The following is a 22421-nucleotide window of genomic DNA, read 5'->3' on the forward strand; positions in this document are numbered from 1 at the left end:
CTTTGGAAGGCAATTCACTATCTCTGGGAACGAACAACTGCAGTTGCGCTCTTTGTACAGACAGCTTTAAACTATACCCCACACTGTCTCCAAAGTTTGGTGCTGCGCATGTTAGCTGCTGTACGAATCACGTGCTGGGATTTCATGGTACGAACTCATCTATGGCTGTTGCACGGAGGCGTACCCATTAGGACAATGTGGTCGTATTGTTAGGGGTTGCACGTAACATAGCTGAAGGGAAGACTAAAGGGAAAACATATGCTACACTGCAGTGGAAAGCACGGAAGACAAAGAAAACGGAGTTCGAAGATGTGTAGGTGCCTTTATAAATGCACTACGTTGTTGAACATTTTGATTTCTAATCCGAGTTGAAAGTGCTAGCGCCGTACTACGTTTCTTCTTCTCGTAATCACTACCAACAATCCCTTCCACTTTCGCATACATATGTTTTCGCAGCTTAATATGTTTTTTGGGACATATTGTCGATTTCATAATTCGTCCTTCAGTCTTCTTCCATTTGCAGTATTTATCGTGATTGTGGTAAGGGGTGTTCTGCAAAAACCAACGATTCGGAATTTTCCTGGAAATCAGACATTCCCAAGAACAGGCTCAATTCGATTTCACTCACATTTTATTGTAGATGGTTTACACTAGGGTTGCGGATTTGCCACTCCGGAGTTGGAATGATTCCATAATCATTACAGATTTATCGCAGCCTGGAATGGAATGGGAATGGAATGGAATTAGGCCTTTTTTTCGCAGGAATGGAACCGGAATTTGCGCACACGCACCGCACGTGTACACACGGCCAAAAGCGAGATAATATTGTTGAATATTCGGCATGTATAAACGGGGCTTCCTTTCTCCATCGTTTGGGAAATAATAATACAAGGAAACTCTCCGCGGTCACGCAGGCCTCCACACAGCTTCAGCATACGTAGAACGGGTATTTCCCACAGTTTCGCATATTATGACAGCACAACGAAGTTGGGTATCGGGCACATCTTTCCAGCACCTCATCCTCGTGTTTGTGAACCGGAACACACGATATCACTGATCAGCAAGATTGCTTACATGTGCCTATATTTAAAAAAAAATGATCATCACCATTACTAGTGCATCGATGTTGTTGTGATGTTGGGAACCTCTCCGCACCTTGTCTTTGTGCTTTTTCCGTGCTGGGTAATGCCAACATCATCTAGTGAATTATTTTTCGGTTGCGCATGTTCTTTCGCAGCACTTGGCTCAATGCAAAGACCACTCGCTACAGCTGGTTTGGTCCAAGTTTAATTATCTGTGTTGTTCTTCCAGATCCAGCGATCGCAACCCAGAGATGATGATGAAGATGATGATGATGAAGATGAAGATGATGATGATGATGATGATCATGATGATGACGACGACGACGACGATGATGATGATGATGATGATGATGACATTTGCGTTATCCTTTGACAGTTAGAGGCGACCAGGCTGTCCTCTCTGTGGACTATTCGATCAAGAAATACTCAGGCAGCAGTGTGATATTCGTACTGGTTGTGTGATTGGTTGGCTTTGCCGATGTCGTACTGGGGTAGATCGAATGGCGATATTGGTCCAATTTGGTTACTGCAGCACGGCTCAGTTGGGATCAGTATTGCATGCTGTCACTCAACTCTGCCATTGCCAAAGTGGTTACGATCAGGCAAACCCTTACCATAATTCGTTAACTTTTACTTGCAACATACCCAGTGTCCCTCATGGATGTTTTAGCCCATGCACGACGATCACATGAAACTTTGCCATAGGGGGGGGGATATGTTTATTAAGAAAAAGAAAGGAAAGGCTTTGCCATAGATTTTACAAAAAAGTTGCTGTGTACGCAGATTACCAGACATATGATGAGTTACTAGATTTCGTATGGCTGCTTTCGGGTTAGTGTTTTTAGTTCCCAGTGAATAGATTTCCGTTAAGGAATGTCCTTTACATTATTTTCTATTGTGTGGAAGAGCCTACTCGTTCCCTACTTCACCTCCGGTGCTTAAGATTGTCTATGTCTTTGACTTCCCGTGAAAATAAAAAGACCAAGCCTCTGGTATTCATATAATTGGCAACATGAGTGCATTGGTGCGCCGTCTATAGGCAACCGGAACGGTTGTCACACGGTTCATTTGTCCCTTACTTTCCCCAGAAATCGACCTTATTTGGGGCGGAGGTGACCTGTTTGGAAGCGGGGTTATATGTTTAACCTGAGATACTTCAGAGGGTGTGTTGTAGAAAACCATGGGGAGTGTACCGACCCTTGGAGTGTGCAGGAAAATCCCTGCGTTTGTCCGTCTTCCTTTTTATCGCCATCTTGCACTCGCAAATTTCACCTAGCAAGCTCCTAGGCAACCATCATTCCGAATGACATGGTTATCTCTCATCGTTTACTGAAAGCGGGACGCCTTTTTTGTGACACGCACTGCGCAATTGTCACAAGAAAGTCCCACGCTTCCTATTTTCATCAAATCAGGGTACAGAACGATACCATTCGGGATGATGGTTGGCTACGTGTGCATGCTATGTGGTGAAGTTGATTCTCAAATGTGGGACAAGTGTCTAGTAATATTTTGCTCGACGAACATCCTGTCTACACATAAGCCGACAGTTGCTTCTTTAAGCTTTCGTCGGTCCCGCAACGAAATCCTCAGAGGGAGATCAAGGATGTGTGTGCTCGAGGAGGGATGTGTACTATAACCATTTTCAAATCTTTAAACGTGTAATAACGTGCACGGCGCACACCCTTTTAGTGTAATTTTGCTAATTTCATAATGGAGTAGGGTTTAGCACGAGCACTCTTTCAAAACCTCAACATTGTTGAACAGTACTGTACACCCTTACACGTGCTCGATTACCGGTAGCGATGCATATTGCCATTACCACGTCTCTACGTTATCCCAGACATAATGAAGGCAATGTTTGCGCTGATACCTAGTAGAAATGTGGATGAATGATAATGAAGATGACGATTCCGGCAGTGCTGTTGCTGTGATCCTACGGTCGTGGATGGATCCAGATGATGTCAGCAGCAGTTCCGGAAGGGTTCGGATGTGGATGTGGTCAATGGAAGAGTCAGACCCATTGGTCAATGGAGACGCCAATTTATTTTCAGTAATCTACATGGCGTCTCGCAGAAACAAGCCTTAGGTTGATTTCCAGAATATCTCCACAAAGCCATGCATCTCCTTTTAAAGGAACGCGGTGCATGTTGCGTCATATCCCGCCCACATGTTGACACCAAACTAATAACCTATAAACACTCATGACTTGGGGACAAACTTACTTTTCGAGTAACGTATGAATCACATCTCCAGGAACTGATATGTGAAGGCCCATCAAATCGGAAGTCGTAAAACTCCCGCAAATGACAACGAAGCAGGGAATTCCAGGGATCGTAGTGAATGTGTTACGATTCTCAGGAAGGCGGTGATGATTAAGAAACACAAAGCCTGACCACGCTTTTCCTTCATTGGGAGTAGGCAGCTTGTCTCCCCCCATCCCGTAATCCACATTCTCCGTAACTGTACCGCAAAAGTGACTCCCTATTGAAGTCCGCAGCTTAATGGGCATTGTGGGTTAACCCTGGCTTTCTTACTTTGGGCATTCGCGGCACTTCGCCTCGGCTAAAATGGCGTACAGCTACATGTGGAATCATTTACATCTTCGGAGAAGTGAAAAAAAAAAAATAATAATAATAATCACGACGTAACACACGTGATTTTTTGTAATGCTTTCTAAATTTTGTAAGATATGACCCTGGAAGTACATTTAATTAAGTACAACTACATTTAATGTGCATGACGCACACCTTCAATGGTGTGAAAAAGTTTACAGCATTGGGCTTCAATGAATATGCTTATTCCATGCGTTTTGTATTGTGCATGAAACATAAAACACGGTCAGTTGAAAACGACACACCAGACGAAGTGCTACACATAAACTGCGCTTCAGAGATGTACGAGTGTGACCTGTACTCTGACAAAAAATAAAATAAAAGAGGAATCCCAGGTGATCCCCCGTTCGCGCATGCATAAGCCGGCATTCGCCAACTCACTTCAACCTTTGGTTTAACGACCTCAGGATCTAATTGATCAGGTGAACTTCCCTACTGTGATGACTGAAAGCTTGAACATGACCGCAGCAGGTGCGCATTATTCGCATTGTTACGAGACGGGCGAGGAAAGGGAAGTGATAAGGGACAAAGTAGCAGACAGCAGATGGAGTTCGAGGGTTGAGAGCAGGGAGCGTCGCAGCTTAAGGCGGCCACGGTGCTCGAGCGAAACACGGCCATGTATCGGTGGTTTTGCATATCTCTGTAGGAGATACAGACATGATGCGGAACAAGATAATTGATGGCGGCATGCCCATACTTCCCGGTATAGCGTTATTCTTGTGGAAACAGCATTACCCACTTCTCTGCAAGATATGCGTATGGCGGCGCTCCAGGTGTCTGTGTTACAGGAGACGCACAGTAATCCATCACTAACTTGGAGCGGTCCACGGTGGTGAACGTGGTGTTTCTTGTCTACCGTATGCTCCTTCCTCATAATGTGACAGAGCCAGTGATGGGGAAAGTACCTCAAAATTGTACTTCAAGTAAAGTACTAAGTAACTGGTGCCATTAGTACTTCAAGTACAGAACAAAGTACCCAATTCCAAATGTAGTTCAAGTAAAGTACAAAGTACTAAGCAAAATACTTCAATTACTCATCAAGTACTGGATCAATTTAATTTATCGCTTTGCATTTCACTGTTTAGCATCTTTGTCTTCCTTTTTCTGGCAAAAATTTAATGAACATTCTTGACAAATGCTCTGAAACCATAAAGTCCTAGGTTAAGCGCTAACCCGTGAAAATGAACTTGATCAGATGTTACAATTAGCAGTTACATGTAGAGAGGTAATCAGTCAGCTGTAGTGCGGTTACGCAAAATAGTATTATACCCTGACTGATCCAAAGTCACCCACCTAGTGTGGTGTTCCGGTACTAATCTTCGGGAATGAGAGGCTAGATAATTTCAGGGGGGAAAAGTACAAGCCAACAGAGATTATATATTTCTGGGCATTCCTTCCTCCTTTTTGGAATACAACATGTTTTAAAAAAAACGAATACGAAGAAATTCATGTGACCAGTTAAAAAACTGTAAGTATAAAAATGAAAGCATGTGTGTTTTTCAGAGTGTTCATCGTGTAATGCAATCACACATTGTGATATAAATTGATTATTAATTGCCAACGAAGGAAACAATATAAAAAAGCATAGAACCTTGCATTGGCAGAACTGAAATTGCAATCGACCAAGTGACTGTGCTGCCGGTTGCAGTATCATAATGTGTGCGTGTCGTTCCATTCCATTCGTTTTACATAACCATAGAAGCGTTTATACTTTTTCAACATTTCAAGCCTCTCAATAATGGATTTGCTTCAACAAATATGATGTTTAAACGCACAAAAGTCCTTTTGGTAAAATGGCATACTGGGAATCTTGTACTGCATTCCACTAGAAGCGCTAAAATAACGCTAAAAAAGCTAAAAAAAGCTAAAAAAGAGCTAAAAAACGCAAAGATTTATAGCCCTATCTGCGTGTTTTCGTCGTCGTCTTGTCATTTTAGCACTTTTAGTAGGGTGCATTTCTCTACTCGCTTATGATTTTTTGTCTGTAGTCCAAGTTTGGGTACTTCAGTACTTGATTGGAAAGTACTCAGAAAAAAGTACGTTAAGTACAGTACAAAGTACACGATCTGAAATATACTTAAAGTAAAGTACAAGTACACAGAAATGTACTTAAAGTACTACTTGAGTACTTGGTACTACAAGTACTGCCCAACACTGGACAGAGCGAAGGTGCAAACCTTGGAAACGTAAGTACGCGTACTGCGGCACATTGGGGTATGACTCAGTGCGCCCAACTACCCATCCATGCGAGTGTTGCGTGGGAGGGTTGGCTGGTGCTGTAGTCCACCGTGGTAGTGCCGGTGCAGAGCTGTACCTAATTCTGACCTCATTCCTGTATCTGCATGTCTACATGCAACATCCTCCTACGATTAATCATTCGCTGAATCGGTTGAAGTCTTTGGGCGACAAATATTCATTGTTACAATATGACTGCCTGCTGTTATGATGAAACTTTTTTCGCAAATTAGGAAACTCACTGCAACCTAGTGTATATTATTGTCGTCTGGAATCAAACCTGATACATTAGTTATCAGGGACCTCGACATTGCGAAAAGCGAACGTCACGCTAATATCATGCATTACCACCATTACCAAGCTAATTAACCGGTAGGATATTTCTGCTCCCATTGGACCCAAAATATGTTACCTCAATTTCATTTCTGACGACCTCGTGAGGAACACAAGCGATGCGCTCGCCCCATAAAAAAAAAAGAGTTTTGTCATCAAGAAGCACAGACGTGTCCCCGTAGAGTGTTAGGTTCATGATACTGCACTGCTGCAGCGCCTGCGCTCTTCACAACGCCAAAGAAATAAAACACAGAAACTGCAAGAAAGCTTGTTACTCTAATAAACAGTAGTTTGAGTGATTTCATCTTTTATTCACTTGTGTTGACCGCGCTTGAGAAAGTTTCTGCATTCGTCGGTTGCTATATCCGGATGCTACAACAACCCTTCCTGTGTCAGCTTGCTGGCGCCGCGACGCCGACCGAACCGGAAAAAAAAAAAAAGACAGCGCGCGTTCCACTATTGGGCAAGACACATGCTGTCAGCAAGTGGAGGCTGAGGAAAAGACAATTTCTGACCCGCATGATTCAAAACTCCGCACATTGTATTGGCTAGCCTCGGAACAACACATTTTAATGGCTATACTGAGAAAGAAATATATGTTGTTTTAACAGAGAAGTACTAGAAAAAAATAGTCCAGAAGTCCTGTTAGTATCCTGTCCATATGCCGGTTCAAGAAATCTACAGGGACTCTTGATATAATCGGTATTGTCTGTTGTAGCAACATGATTTCCTGTTATTGCATTAGAACATGTCGATATAAACTTTACAGGGCCCCAGTTATACGTGTAACTGACGTAAAACTAACGTATATTACATGCTTGTTCTCTATATCACAATTACAGCACTCTGTCCACTACCTTGGAAGGATCTCTTTTTGCAAGTAAAAAATCTGCAAGAAACTTGGTGAAGTTGTTGACAAAACCATCAGTTCTAGAACTGCTCGTCTTTAATGAAGGTTCTCCTGTAATGTCATACATTTGCAATAATAGATTCACTCTTCTCATGTGCAGAAGAACTACCCTGAATATCTTTCTTGAATATCTATATTTATGTAGTACATATTTTGACGGTAGGTGTGTAAAAATGTGCGCTTTGTACCGCAGGTTGGAATTGCTTGCAGAACAACATACACTCAAAAGGTGTATTCAAGAATCCGGGATTTTGTTTCAGGCTGCTTGATGCACGCAACAAGACAACCTTCTCTGCCAGAGTACTCAAACAATGCTTCTTGCGCCTTCATATAGCTCCAGCCCGTGGATAGATCTCAAGGAAGAATCCAAAATGTAGTTCCCATCCAAATTACTACATCACCAGGAGCAGGTAGCACAAATGACAGCGCAACCGTACAACTCTAATGTTGGGACTAGGTACATAAGCTCGGCATTGTTATGTCTGCATATGTTTGAAGGCTGTATGGTCCAAGGTATTCAAATCATACGTGCAAATTGTCATTTGCGACACTTTCGTACTCTGTGCGTTATAGTTAGCAGGAAAATAACATGGATGAATAAAATATCGGAGGAAACTATTGGTACGAACGTTTCTCAGCACGTCCATGATCTCTCCAATGTTTCTTTTCTTTTCTTTTTTTAGATTCCGGAACGAAAAGTGCACTACTATAGTGTGCTTCATAATGCAGCGGAGCACACCTGGCTTCAACAACACTATCTTAGCACATAACTTGCGAATTTTTAATATGACTGGCGTGGATGGAACAGAGAAATACTGAATTCGTTGTCCGGCCTGAAAAGCAACGTGCACTACTATAATGTGATTTATAATGCAGCAAGCACACGCTTCATTAACGCAATCTCAGCACAAAGCTTAGCTGCATGGGACAATTAGATATTTTATGCTAAATTTTGTCAGTACCTGCAGTATATGTATGTATGTATATATATATATATATATGTATATGTGTATGTATGTATATCAATTCTGTCAGTACCTGCAGTTCTTCAAGAAGGAATGATTCACTCTCCTCCATACTGGAAATCGCTGGAGCCGGCAGTTGTTGCTCTTTACGAGCACATTTTCTTACCAGTGAGAAGAGAAAACCGAACATGAAGAAGACGCCTCGCATTGTGTTCAGACGCATAACGTGGATACTTATGGTTGCTGATATTAAGATGTTTCCCTTGATACCTAACGTAACCTGTACGTGAAGTCACCGATGTTGCAGCTTGTATTTGTACGTATCAGTGAAAAAAAAAAACGAAAAAGAAAAAAAACGCGTAACTTACACATACCGCGACATGAACAATTATAATACGCTCAATAAAATGTGTGAATATCGTATACAGGAGCAGCAAGAATCACGAACACAACACCATACCAAATGCATCAACACAGCTTTCCTTTTGCTGCCGTAATCGACGTACGAACCGAATGGCGCAGTAACCCTACGAACACCAGTGACAGCGTCTGCTTTTCGCCTGCGGGGTGTCTAGTAGGAAACACCATATCTCTATTCTAATCAATGTATGTGAACAAGCGCAAACTATCGTTACCGGAGCTATTCGTTGCAATTGCAGCACTACGGGAACATCAAGTGAAGTGTACATACCGACGCTTCAATACGATCGCAGGGCAGGCAAAGAGAAAGGCGAAACGAAATCACGGTTGCTTGGGCGTCCGTGGGCATTTTGAAATGTTACTGCGGCTCCTGCAGTTCTTGCTTCCTGCTTCAGTCTTCGGGTTCTTCTGCAGGGTCACCTGACTGCTGCAAAAAATACTCCTACTCTCCACGGCGGAGACCGCCCCAACGACCATTTTTGTTTCGTTTTACCGAGCAGCCCTGTTGGAGCAGATCTACAAATGGTTCAGTATTATTTTACATTTAAACGGTTCGTAAATATGTCTGCTTTCCAACGAAATTTCTTAGAGTGTAGTTGCTACAGTGTATTCATTAAGATAAGCGGGATGCGATGCTGTTTAGCGTAGTTGGCTAATAATGTAACAACGTGCTTCTTGTTAGGTTTCACCCTGTGTAGGACCTAGCAGCCACTTCCTCATCGCTAACATTATCGGTCTTCCAAGAATAGCGTAACCCATGGCAATCTTGAGATATAAGTCTGCAATGTTCCCGCCGGTTCACGCAGAGCGCTTTCAAGAGCTCGCTATCGCAAAATAAGATAACGCTTTGAGTGCATTTGAGGTATTCTCATTCAAGCGGCAGTATAGACAGCGATCACTTGTGCAATCGTTGAGTTGCGTGTGGTCTGGACAAGAAACCGATTGTCAGAATTCAACGATTTGCAGCAGGTTGTAAGTCATTTATTCCACGTCTAATCTTGCATGATATCGGTTGCTCGTGCTAACAGTGGTGTGAATTTTCTAAACATAGGAAAATGCCCCTGCCTCTCCCTTACTGTCTAGCGCTGCGCCAAGAAGACGCGATTTAGTCACTGTATTACACTGTTTAACTCGTTTCTCTTACGATAAGCGTGAAACAAAATCACATGCCCTTATTGCGGGGTGTGTCACGCATAACCAAAACGAGTTCCGTGTTTCTATGAGTGGTGCCTCTTGTGCAGGCGACTTTGGAAAACGGAAGTTTTGCAATTCTCTGAGTTCTTTATTCCGACTTTGGGAATATGACGTTTCAGCTGATATCTACAATACTGCATTCGATATAAGAAAGCTTCTTGCGTCATGGCGCTAACAAAAACTAAAGAATAAGGTTTTTGACGATGATGATGATGATAATTCAAAGTTTAGTGGCGCAGCGGTAACTAACGTTTCTTGAACACACAACGTTCTTTATTTATTCTGTTTTGGGGGGCACTGTTGGCACTCATCTGAAACACTTCCGCTGACGACTTTCTTCCAACCGCAGGCTTTAGATAACTGCCCTGGAGTTTGTGTTTGCCGTATTTATTCGCTCAACCTGTACAGTTTACCTTCCCCTCGGCACGTGAAGTACACATTGAATAATAATGGTGCCCTGATGTTACATGTATGGCTTGTCTGCCTCGCGTAGCGAGATGTTGCACACACCTTACGCCACACCAGGCAGACAAACGCCACGTGGGACATCACGGCGCCATTGAGGTCGGCATTGAGGTGTGCATTCGAAGCACACGCTCCATACTGAACCAGAGAGAAGGAGGTGTAAACAAATGGTGCCGACACCGAATACCATGCTTTTAGTGTTCTCATCATTTATTGCCTGCTTCCTTTACCGCGTCGTGCGTGTTGTTTTTCTATAGTGTTATTTACTGGTCCTCTTTGCGGTGCACATGAGAGGCAAGTCGTGTGCAAATCCTAGCATTGCGTCCGAAAGAGAACCGATAAGGAACACATTACGGGAATAGCGTATTTTCCGGCGCATAACGCCCCAGTTATACAGTAAAAAGCAGTGGTGGGCAATATGTAACTACATTACAATTATATAACAATATGTAAATACAATACAATTAAAGTACTATTTAAAATATAAATGCAGGCATGTATATTTTGTATTTAAATACAGACTCGAAAAAATGTACTTAATTATATTTAAATACAAATTTTTGGGATATTTATTATTGTATATACTTTATAAATACTCCTAACTACAGTATATACTGACTCATGTCTTAAAGTCCCGTGCATTTGACCTTTCAGGAAGACGGGCGAGTTTGCGGCGCAGTGTTTGAGCTAGCATGCATGCGAGAAATTATTTTCGATGGCGAGTTTTCAGCCGTTGTTGCGGACGATGGTCGCGGCTGATTACCTTGTTGTACGAAGCATCCTTATCAAATTTAATAGAAGCCGTAGTTCATCGGCGCCTGTGGAGGGGTGTTCTCCTTTGCGAATCTGATTGTACGGCCAAATACAAGACGCCTAACAGATGCGGTCGTCGAGAAACTTCCAATATTAAAATCCCAATTATAATCTAATAAATACATCCTATTGTTCCTTGCTGATTTGTTCTTATGATCATCGTTATTTCTGTAATTCCAGATGACATGGTCTTCACAGTATTTATAGTAGTAGTTACGGTATTTAAATAATGTATTAATATTTTGTATTTAAATATTCGTATGAAAAGTATTTATGAACAGTATTTAAATCCTGTTTCAACAAAGTATTTTGTGTTTATATTTAAATACTAAAAAAAATGCGTTTATGCCCATCTCTGCTAAAAAGTGCTCTGAAGAGGTCCCGCGTGTTATCTAACGGTGGGCGTTATAGACGGAAATATTTCCCTGCAGGGTTCATTTTCAGGTCAATGACGTAGTTATAATTAAGCTACGCTTCAGAGGATTGACATTGAGGCAAAAGGACGAGTTGGAGCCGCCATGTTTTTTTTTTCTTTTTTTCGTTTGACCTCTGGCTCCACCTCTACTTCGGCAATAGAAATAACGAAGTCCGGCAGTGGAAGAAGACAGCACTTCCTACGGCGCTCCATGTATGGCGCTGGAGGTCAAACGGAAATAACATGGCGGCTCCAACTCTCCCTTTTGCTTCAGAGTCGATACCAATGAAGCGTAGCTTATTTAGTAACTCAAACGAATTCAAACTTCTTCCAGGATGTGGTCTGGCGATCTCCCAAATATCTTAGGGTCAGTTGACAAAATCGGCGCACTGGACTTCATGAAAGGTTAAAAAGAGATCTGTTGGAACTGGACGCATCCACAAAGAATACAGAATGGTGCTCAGTTTTGAGAACGCACTGACCGCATTTGTTCTTGAATCGGGCTTTTCATGTCCCTGAATTTTGCCTTCGCTCTCGGTGAATAAGCAGAAGAACGTTCGTTGGTCAGTGTCGCCTATTCTTGCAGTGCGCCTCACCTGATATAAAAATATGGTCTTCTTTGGTAGCATGACATGTTGTCACTAATGTCGTGGGTAACATGCTCATACGATACAACGTCTTGGTATCTTGTGCATACTGGAGCTTCTAGCAACATTGCGGTGCGCGTTGTACATCGAACTTTTTTTTTTCAACTTCGCCCTGTTTTTAGGTGTGCGTGTTATACACGAGTGCGCGTTATACGTAGGAAAATATGGTACGTTAGAGAGAGGCTTTGGACAAATTGAGGTCGAACACATGTTGCATATTTTATACAGGGTGTTTCCTTTTATCTGTAGCAATTTTTCATTAAAAAGGGGAGTTGCCTTAGGGCAGTTTTACTTTTCTCATTGGATTACTCGACGAGGCTGCTAATATGAAACCAATTTTCTTCTCAATTGGGGGACTAATTAACAGATATATTTTAATCAACTGTGTCATTATTCACTTGAGGGAGCAAATTGCAACTGCAATATTAAAGCCTGAGCTTCACACGATGTAATCTCAGCGCGTGCTATACACCCAAGTCTTTCACCTCGGCCGTCCACTGGAATCAGAAAATGATCGCCAAAAGAGTGACGTCGATGTCTCCGCCCTCACTTAACGTCACAGAAAATCGCCATGTTGGAAAGTGGTTGGCAAACCCTTATCGCGGTATGTTTGACAATATCTGTATTGTTTTTCGTTTTCCTTCCTTTCGTTCCTTCATGTGTTCGCAGTCGTTTGCCTTACCAGTCATTTCATGCTGCTGAACACGGCTCTTGCCCTTCCGCGGTACGATAGGCGCTGACACGTACTGCTGAAGCGCAAAGCTCATTGGTAGAAATAAAGAAAAACAAAACAAAACAAATATCGTGAAACATTACGCTTTTCTGTGACGCAAAGTGAGGGCGGAGATATCGACATCACCGTCGCTTTTTTGGCGATCACTTAAAGGGAGGATCCGCAACGGTTGTGCCCAAAATTAAGTGAAAGTTGATTTCAGCAGAGACCACCCCCAGATGCTGACAACAGCCTTCGTTTCGTATAAACGTCCGCGTATAATTTATAAACAGCGAAAACGATAAAGCGAAACCGAAACTCTGAAAGCAGGCGGTGGCATCGGAATCGAGGAGCGCCACGCCGTGACGTCAGTCGCGAGATTCGTCTGCCGTGATTCCCATGTGTTGTATTGCATTGAAGACGCAAGGAAGCAAGTTACGCTCAACGTGCAATCATGGAAACCGACTCCGCATCAGAATAGAACTCCACGGGACTTCAGCCCGATTCAGACGTCTATTCTAATGAGGAGATTGACTTGACCGTCACCATAAACCACAACGACTCGCCGTATTCGACGGACCCTGTACCAGTGCGCGCGTCGCTTGAAACCGAGGCCTCGGACCCATACACTGAAGACTGTCGAACTCGGAGTAACTAATGATGAGTTTCTAATAGGTTGTCACACATTCTTATACAGGGTGTCCCAGAAAACGTGTCATTGAATTATAGTAAAAAAAACTACACCAACTAGAGTCATGCGGTCAATGGCATTTGTTCTTACTGGGTTTTTGCCTCCTCCTCATGTGAATGTCGTGTAACGTAAGTTTAATTATGTAAATGTTTGCGAGCTTAAGTCGGAAATTTGCCTATTAAAGGTAACTTTGTTACCCCACCAATGTGAAGAGCGTGTCTAATTGAGTCAAATTAATGATAATTGACGGGGATATTCAGGAGCTATCCCATTGGAGAAAATAGCCGAACATCATACTCTACGGAGGTCGCACAGAATAGCGCACGATGAATTTTTCAGCGCAATCTTTGTCAGTCCGACGAAAGGAGGTTGGAAATCCAGCCCTCCCCGACATCGCAGAAAGAGATAAAACAGGCACGGCTTATCACGTCCGACTTTCGCTGGGATTTTGCTTTCCCTCTCCCAATTTTAGGAACTGTTACTTTTTCTACTATCACTCTGTGGGCTGACTTCGGAACCTCCTTTCGTCGCACTGAGAGCGATTGCGCTCAAAAAGTCATCGCGCGCTATTGTCCGGTGCTCCGAAAAGCATGATATTCGGCTATTTTTTCCGATGGAATAGCTCGTGAATATCACTGCGAATTATCATGAATTTGAGTGTATTCGGCACGCTCTTCATATTGGTGGGGTAAAAAAGTGACCTTTACTTGGCAAATTTCCGAGTTCAGTTCGCAAATATTTACATAATTAAACTTGGAGTACATGACATTCACATTAGGAGGTGGCAAAAACTATGCTGTTGACCGCATGATTCTAGGTGGCGTAGTTTTTTTATTATAATTCAATGACACGTTTTCTGGGACACCCTGTATATGTGCCACGGGTGCACGCGTAATATGAAACATGTTGCAGGTGCACGTGCGGTCGGTGCCTCCGGCAGGTGCCCGCAGGTGACGTTGTTTGGCCGTCGGAAACTGGAAATATGCTACGTCCCTTGTTGTATCCGACCTGTTGCCACAACTGATTATACAGCATGTCTTACCGGCCATCGTGGTGGGTGTAAGATCAGTGTGCGACGTAACGAACACAATTGCTACGGAAAATTTCCTTCGTCAAAACTGCCCAAACACACAGCAAAGCAAGGCGGACGGCGCGGGATATCTCGCGACTTGCATCACGCTCGGTGTTGCTTGCAGAAAAACGCTCGTGGCTCGCACTACCCTGTCACCGAGCGCGTCATAGAAGAAAATCATTTTTATCAAGTTTGAGTCAGTTTTCGAAGGAGATATTTTACAGGCATGGTCGTTGATGGCTAAAGGTGACGAATATTCGAAAATCTCGGAAGGGACCTTATGCTGATTCTCCCTTTAAGGTGCGCGACACTCGGCAGAGCTCAAATAATTAGGTCTGTGGCGCGCGCTGCGATTGCTTTCGTGGTTCGTCAGTGGTTCGAGCGCGTCGTGTGAAGCTCAGGTCAAAAGAACTCCGGGTGATCCAAATGATCCACAGTCCTACCCTGCGGCACGTGCAACCATGTCGCCACACTGCGCAGACAAACCTTACGTGGAACATCGCAGTACCATTATTTTTATCACGCTCTAATATTACAAGTACAATGTGCTCCCTAAAGTCTATAATTAAAAAGTTGATTAAACTCGACACAGCAGTGAACACATCCTTTTCGGGTACAAATTTTATGGTCGGCACACGTGTTCAAGCACACCTGGTAACGTTCGCTATTCACGAAACGTGTCGAGACACCGCTGAAGTGCAAGTCAGACCTTGCGAGCTGCATCCAATGAAAAACGCGCACTCAGACTGTGAAATAATAAATTATAATTCGCACGTACTAGGCGGTGGGATAAAAGCCAATGTCATATGTGAAGTAAAAATATGGCAGTCATTTACACTCCACTATGTTCATACCAGGGACTCAGGCCACCTGCTCATCTAGGGAACCAGGAATGACGTGAGATGACACGGCGCCTTCAATACTGCTCAACTTAAGCTGGTGTCACCACTACGTCACTTCCATTCCGCGGAAATTTCCAGCACCGTGTGTGGAAGACTTCCGGTGCACGTCAAAAGAACCAAATTACGTGGTCCAAATTATCCGCGGTCCTGCCCTGCGGCACTTGTAACATGTCGCCACACTGCGCAGACAAATGTTGCGTGTAACATCGCGTTGCCATCATCATCATCATCATTATTATTATTATTATTATTAATTATTATTATCTCTTTAACCAACTCACTCCCGTATTTTTGCTAATCGATTCAAAGTTCAGTCTGAAAAAAACAATTACGTAAGCTGTATTATTGCCTGTAGTGTATGAAGAGAATTGTTTTCTTTACTGCCTGTTTAAAAATCCCGTGAATTATTCTGTGAATGTCGCTAGACTGCCTCATGCCCAGTGTCACAAGCCTTTCGGCTTAGACGGGCCTGCAGTAGTTTGCAATTGTATATAGAGTGGAAAAATAAAATTATTATTATTACACCTGTATCGTTCCTTAATTTTACTGTTAGTGGAATACACGTCTCCAGTGTGGAACTCTCTTTCCTACAGTGACTCGTCACGAATTGAATCTGTCCCGAAAAGAATTCTACACATTGTACATAGCGTATTTTTGAGAAAGAGCCATGACTTTAGAATGTATGTCTATAGAGAGATAATGTCATTTCTTAACTTTGAGCCACTCTCAACGGGACGCCGTTTTCATGACACTGTGTTGTGTTACAAGAGAGTGTTACAGTTTTCTCGATACACCATCTTTATTACATCAGCTTCATATCATCGTACGTGTCGATGTAACCAGACACTCTAATATATTATACCTATCCCACCATATGCCTGCAAATCCGATCAGACGTATTCAACAAATGACAAACGCAGTCCACCCCTCCTTTGATTCTGTAACCCCCATACAAACGTTTTCAAAACTCTCCTCTGGCGTTCACTCAGTAACATGTGAAGTTGTACAGTTGTTTTCCATTCCCTTTTAGTGTCATGTACTGTATATCTGTGTACTGCATGTATCAATGTAAATATCTTCCTGTTATGTTCCTGTTCCTGAATATGCCCTGGATATGTTTTGTTTTGCTTAATCTGTATGTTATGTATATATTCAGGGTGCGGCACCAAACGTGTCATTTGACCATTATAAAAAAAACGGATCAACAGAAAAATATGGGGTAAGCGGCTGCCTTTCCGGCCATTCAATTTGCCACCTATTAAAAATATTTTTGACGATGTTTAATTGAAATAATTTTTTTAATCGAACTCGGAAATTTTTTTCCATTCAATGTAACGTCTTTTTTGCTAAATCAGATAGGCCGTGGTTGAATTAGCCAAACCCACTGCAAAATACGTTATGTAGTACTGCGGTTATGTCCAGAAAAGTGGCCATAGCACATTTGTCAGCGACGCACTAATTCGGCCGTAAAACAGCGGCGTGAGGAGGGCATATCACTTGCCACCTGACAGAGCGATAACGACGGCGGTGACCCCCATATGTGATATCCGTTGACAGCAGCAGACTACATTGTCGCAACCCTTCCCTTATTTTTCAGCTGCTCTGTGTATCAGATGGAGAGTGGAGACCCCCTCACGGCGCTGTTTTAGGGCCGACTTTTTGCGTCGCTGAAATATGCGCAACTAAACCTCAAGTTTCGGACGACTTTTCTGGACATAACCGCCGTACTACGTAACGTATTTTGCGGTGGGTATGGCTAATTCAACCACGGTCTATCGATTTAATAAGAAAAACGTTACATTGACTAGGCAAATTTCCAAGTTCAATTTAAAAAAAAAAATTCAATTAAAAGTCCTAAAAAATATTTTTAATATGTGGCAAATTGAATGGCCGGAAGGTAGCCGCTTACCCCATATTTTTCTGTTGAGCCGTTTTTTTTTTATAATCGTCAAATGACATGTTTCGTGCGCACCCTGTATGTGTAAGTACTGTAATGTCTACGTGCGCCAATACCAAGGCTTTGACTGTTCTTGGGTACGTTAATAAACAGTATAATTATTAATTATTGGAGTATAATAATTATAATTATTAATTAGTATTATTACTATTCAATCACGAATGTGACAATGCCCAGTGTAGCTCCGTTTTGAGTTCCTTTTCTCTGAGAGTGCAGATCCGGGACCCTTATGTTTCTGAATGACACCGTTCTAAAAAATGAAGCTCGCTGTGCCTTTTTCTAAAACCCTATCATTTTCGCTTGCAGTTCCCGCACCTGCGCACAACCGGAAAGAAAATGCCTACGTATTCAACCTTTGCCATCAACGAGACGGTAAGTGCATATTAACAATTTGGAGTCGATTTACTGGAGGTGAACGGTATGAACTCGAGTGCATCGTGGGAGCAACGGGGGTACCTGAAATCCACCATTGAGAATATACTGCTTAAGACTAAAACTTTCGAGAATAAACCGCTTACAAATACACGGATAAAATAACCTCGCAAAACCTCGCAAAACCTCGCCGCTTAAGATTCCTCCATTAAAAATGAACTGTTTCAAAATCCCCTCATCATCCAGTACGGAGGCGGATTGATTGTATTCTGCATCGGGATAGATCAGGTTACGTTAGGTTAGTTTAATTTAGTTTCGGTTAGTCTGGATTAGCTTGGTCTTGTGAGGTTAGTTTAAGTCCCTTGCTTGCAGTTCACGATACTTGCGGAAGTGCGGGCATAAGACTGAGAGCCGGTGTCACCTCACATTTAAAGGTATCTTTTTAAGCGTAGGTTTTGACGACTTACTATTAACGGTGAATAGCTACGACGTCTATTTTTAGAAAACCTGTAATATCTATGGTGAAAATTGGTGTGGACTTGGTACAGAGGAAGGGACAAAATACACAAAGGTGTCGTTCGACCCGCATCCGCCACACCTTCCTCCTATCCTCTTTTCATCTGCCCACATCTGTACGTCACTCGTAACCACGGTTGCCTCGCGGCGCTAGCAGGATAAAAAAAATACACAGAGGAAATATGAGCAGAAAATGCGCTGGAGCTCCCTGGAAAGGTGACAAATGCTGTGTGAAGGAGACACGTGTAAAACGGCGCTGTTCGTAATAATGAATATGACATATACTCCTTTACAGGGACAGCTGGACTCTGGAGCATGTCCAGTCGTCGTGCGTCCCAACTACGACCCAGATTGCTTCGAACTACGGAATGAGAACTTGGCACGCCTTCTCACCGACCCCGATGTTGCAGACCTCCCGGTGGTAATTTTCTCAGTCGCAGGAGGTTTCCGACTCGGAAAGTCCTTCCTTCTCGGCTTCTGTATCAGGTGCAGACGTGTTGATATAGACGTGATAGACGTGTTCGGCTCGTAACAGTGGGCCGCTGAGTATCTCAAGCTGCATGACCTGTGTATGTCACTTTCAGCACGGTTGCTAAATCCTCGTAACATCGGATTTAACTGATTGTTTATTGTGTTGAACGTCATGGATTAGAGCCGAATGTCATGGATTAGAGTCGAATGTCATGTGCGTGAAGCAGTGGCGCAGCGGGGTGTATCGCTTGAGCCTTGCCGGATTAATAAAGCTGTTTCAATATTCTTCCTTACAGATAATGTATCGTGGGTTGCCACTGACGTAAATCGCGAGTGCATAACAGGCAGGAGAGTAGCTCCTAAGTTTCTTCGAAGTAGCTCCAAGTTTCCAACTGTTTGTAACGCTTTCGAAGCACGAGAGGAAAGCAAAAGCATGGTATAGAAATATTGTCGGCTTGAGTCAACTGGTGAAGATCACAACTGCTAGCTCTACTCTTCCCATGACGCCAACCGCGGCAAATCGCGGTCCTGCAATCCTGATACCATTACCAGTGCCAACGACCAAATGTCGAGCACCGTCCGACAACAAGTCCGTTCGAGGGGGTGTCTTGGTAGACGGTTAGGTTACACTCGTGGGTGCTGAACCGAATCCTGTTGGAGGAACCTCAGGTCAAGGTTCGCGGAACCCCGGTTGAAACACTGTCTTAGACCATATCTTAGAGCACTCACTTGAGCGTAGATTTGTTTCACCAATGTGTACTTGTGTGTCTTCCGTGATGTGACAGGTATCTGGAACACTTGGAGACGTCTTCATACCCATCCGGTTGGATGGACGAGGACAATATACCCTTGACAGGCTTTTCTTGGAGGTATGGCAGCGAAAGAGAGACGACTGGTATCCAGTTGTGGGGAAAAGTTTTCAAAGTCATGACACGACAACACGGACTCGTGGCAGTCGTTCTGATGGACACGGAAGGTGCATTCGACCAAACGTCCACGCTAGGAGGAAATGTCACAATTTTCTCAATGAGCATGCTGTTGAGTTCTATCCAAGTGTACAACCTCTCCAAACAGATAACCCAGTCCGATTTGGAGCACTTGAAGGTAGGTACCAGTCACGTATGTCGTTATTTCGTCTACCCACTGTAGCGTAATCACAGTATTCACGCCTAACGGATTCCGTTAGTGTTCAAGATTTGCCAAGAAAGCCCACTGTGATGTGACTTCATTTCTCGAAAGGTGTGAAGGTATCAAAATTGCAACCTCGAAACCCGCTATTTTTCCACACCTGAGGTTGCTCTTGTGTTTTTTTTTTATGATTGCGGGTGCTTGCCCCCTATGCAGGCACAATCGCGATTTCTTGTCTTAAACTTCGTCAACGAAAGTGTGCGTGATAGTGCGCGTGGCGTGATAACTGAAGGGCGGCGTTACCAACGGTATACTAAACTTCGCTAATTGCGAGTGTCAGTAGTGATATACGATAGTCCATTATGCTACCGCGTATGCCGCACCATATCAACCAATAAGAAGCTCCATACAGGAAGGTTAACCCTTCGAAAAATCCTGGGCTCATGGCCCTCAACAGCTGATTGCCACACTGCCTGCAAGCTCTTACTAGATTATATCAATACATGCAACCTACATGAACTTTAAAAGAAAATACAACTTAATCAAGTGGGAATGAGCCCCAGGCTCCTCTATACACTAGACAGAGTTATATCATGATCATTACATTCCCTCTCCCTCCTCTTGCCTTCTAGATAATATACAGACACTCCCATTTTCCCTCCCCTAACTCACTCCTCCCAATCCCCCCTCCCCCCCCCCCCCCCCCCGATAAGAGTAGCTGGCCTGCTGAGCATGGCCGATCATGGCTGAGCATGAAACGAAATGAAACTGTCAGCCATGCTCTCTGTAATTTATTCCAGTAGGCACGATGAAAAAAGAAGAGAGAAACAGGGATGCGTGGCTGGAGCGAAGCCACTGAGTTGAGCTCTAAAAACGATACCGACGCATGTTTCCCGCGTTCCTTCTTTTTTTTTTTTATTTTTTTTGTGCAAACTAAACGAAACGAAATATTCCATCTTTTGTAGATTATTTGCTCAACATTTCATTGTGGCGTATGCCGACCTGTTTGAAGCTCATAGAAGCAGAAAGTATCGCAAAAACTCCTGCTTGCAGTTTTATCTGTCCATTCTAGCCTTTCATAGAAATTCACTTGTGAATCTACCGTTTACCCTATATTGCGCTTATTGTGTTTTCAGATGGCTGGTCATGCAAAAATCTGTAGTGTATTTTTCACTCGAGTAATTTGATTTCCCTTTGCATATTAGCAAAACCCCCGAGACTGGGGAGCTACGAAAACAGACACACGCGCACAGTGTCCGTCTGTTTTCGTAGTTCTCCAGTCGGGTTTTAGTAGTATGAATTATAATCTTCAGCTCGGTGGCTTTTTAACAATTCTTTCATTGTGATTTTTGTGTAACCTTCGTATTGATGTACAAGTTGTAGGCGCCTCGTCCTAATAGAGCTTTAATTGATTAGTAGAAATTTCACGTTTTTGCGTCGCGGTTTCGTGTAGGCTTAATTAGCGTTGCCAATTTAATAAAGGTAACATAATTAAATTACGAGTCACCAAACTACGTTCTACTCCAAAAACCCTTGCGAACCTCTCCAACGAAAAGGTCTCATGAGAAATTCTCACAGAAATTCCCAAGGCTGTAAGGTGTACCAAGGTGTGAGGCCCTATGTTGAATCTCAAGATTCGCCAATGTAAAGCTACGGCCTGGTCTGAGGTCTTGAGGCGGAACCTTAAAAGAACCACAGCAAGGCCTGGGGTCCTGAGGTAGAACCTCAAAATTCCTTGAGGTTTCCTGGAAAGTGCGAAAGCGAGGTGTGAGGTCCTCAGGCAGAACCTCAGAATTTCTTGAGCTAACCTTAGAAGAACCACAGGCAGTTCTGAGGTAACCTCAGAACGATACAAAAAAAAAAGACTGCCAGCTACACAAAACACGGGAGTAAAAACCGGGACTGCTGTACTTAAAAAGGTACCTTAAAAGGTGGTGTACTTAAACCTTTTTAAGTACTCCAGTCCCGGTTTTTACTCCTGAGGTAACTTCAGACAACCTTAAGATAACCTGAGGTAACCTCAGGATTTCTGGAGTAACATCAAGACGTTTTTCCAATAGGGCACGTTCCATTAATAACAATGCCTCCAAGAAATTTATCTCGGCCGTATTGATACCATTGAAGGAAAATGTAAGCTACATACATTCGTTGCTCTTTACGAACGTTACTGAGCAAATGTGGTTCCCATCTCGCATAGCTTTCGTTGACAAAGCTGAAGGAAATTTGTTCCCATGAGTATCAGAGTGCAATACCAGTGCCCGCCAGTTTCCGTTAACAATTCTCGGAATTTCAGAAAAGACACTCTCTCTTCCTTTCCAACCATACGGTATTTTGTAACACTCTCTCCCGTTCACTCCTCCCACAAGACCCCCACGCTTGTATGTAAGTTGTTAAGAAATGTTTCTCCTCCCCCTTATCATATTATTTGTTAATTATCTGTACTTGTGTGAACGGACTCCCTGTTTCATGCTTTAATACTCGTTTTCATATAAGTTTGTACTGTTGTCGT

The 22421-nt window shown here is 43.1% G+C and overlaps 2 protein-coding genes across 3 annotated transcripts in view; both read left to right on the top strand.

The window, feature by feature from the left end:
* LOC135376582 (atlastin-2-like) overlaps window positions 1-2151 on the top strand; it is a 48896-nt gene extending 46745 nt beyond the window's left edge. Inside the window, exon 13 of the mRNA XM_064609116.1 lies at window positions 1312-2151. Within this exon, the coding sequence (XP_064465186.1) occupies window positions 1312-1455 (144 nt within the window). The 3' untranslated portion in view covers window positions 1456-2151. The remainder of the gene's footprint in view (window positions 1-1311) is intronic.
* A 7262-nt stretch (window positions 2152-9413) lies between these two features.
* Window positions 9414-22421, top strand: part of LOC135379048 (atlastin-2-like) — a 30406-nt gene continuing 17398 nt past the window's right edge. Inside the window, exons 1-4 of one of the 2 annotated variants that reach the window (XM_064612299.1) lie at window positions 9414-9529; window positions 17732-17797; window positions 18609-18799; window positions 19570-19888. In XM_064612299.1, coding sequence (XP_064468369.1) covers window positions 17762-17797; window positions 18609-18799; window positions 19570-19888 — 546 coding nt within the window. In that variant the 5' untranslated portion in view covers window positions 9414-9529; window positions 17732-17761. The remainder of the gene's footprint in view (window positions 9530-17731; window positions 17798-18608; window positions 18800-19569; window positions 19889-22421) is intronic. The other variant, XM_064612300.1, reaches the window with a different exon arrangement.

Source organism: Ornithodoros turicata, chromosome 1 (assembly GCF_037126465.1).
Source record: "Ornithodoros turicata isolate Travis chromosome 1, ASM3712646v1, whole genome shotgun sequence".
In the NCBI taxonomy this organism is placed as follows: domain Eukaryota; kingdom Metazoa; phylum Arthropoda; class Arachnida; order Ixodida; family Argasidae; genus Ornithodoros; species Ornithodoros turicata.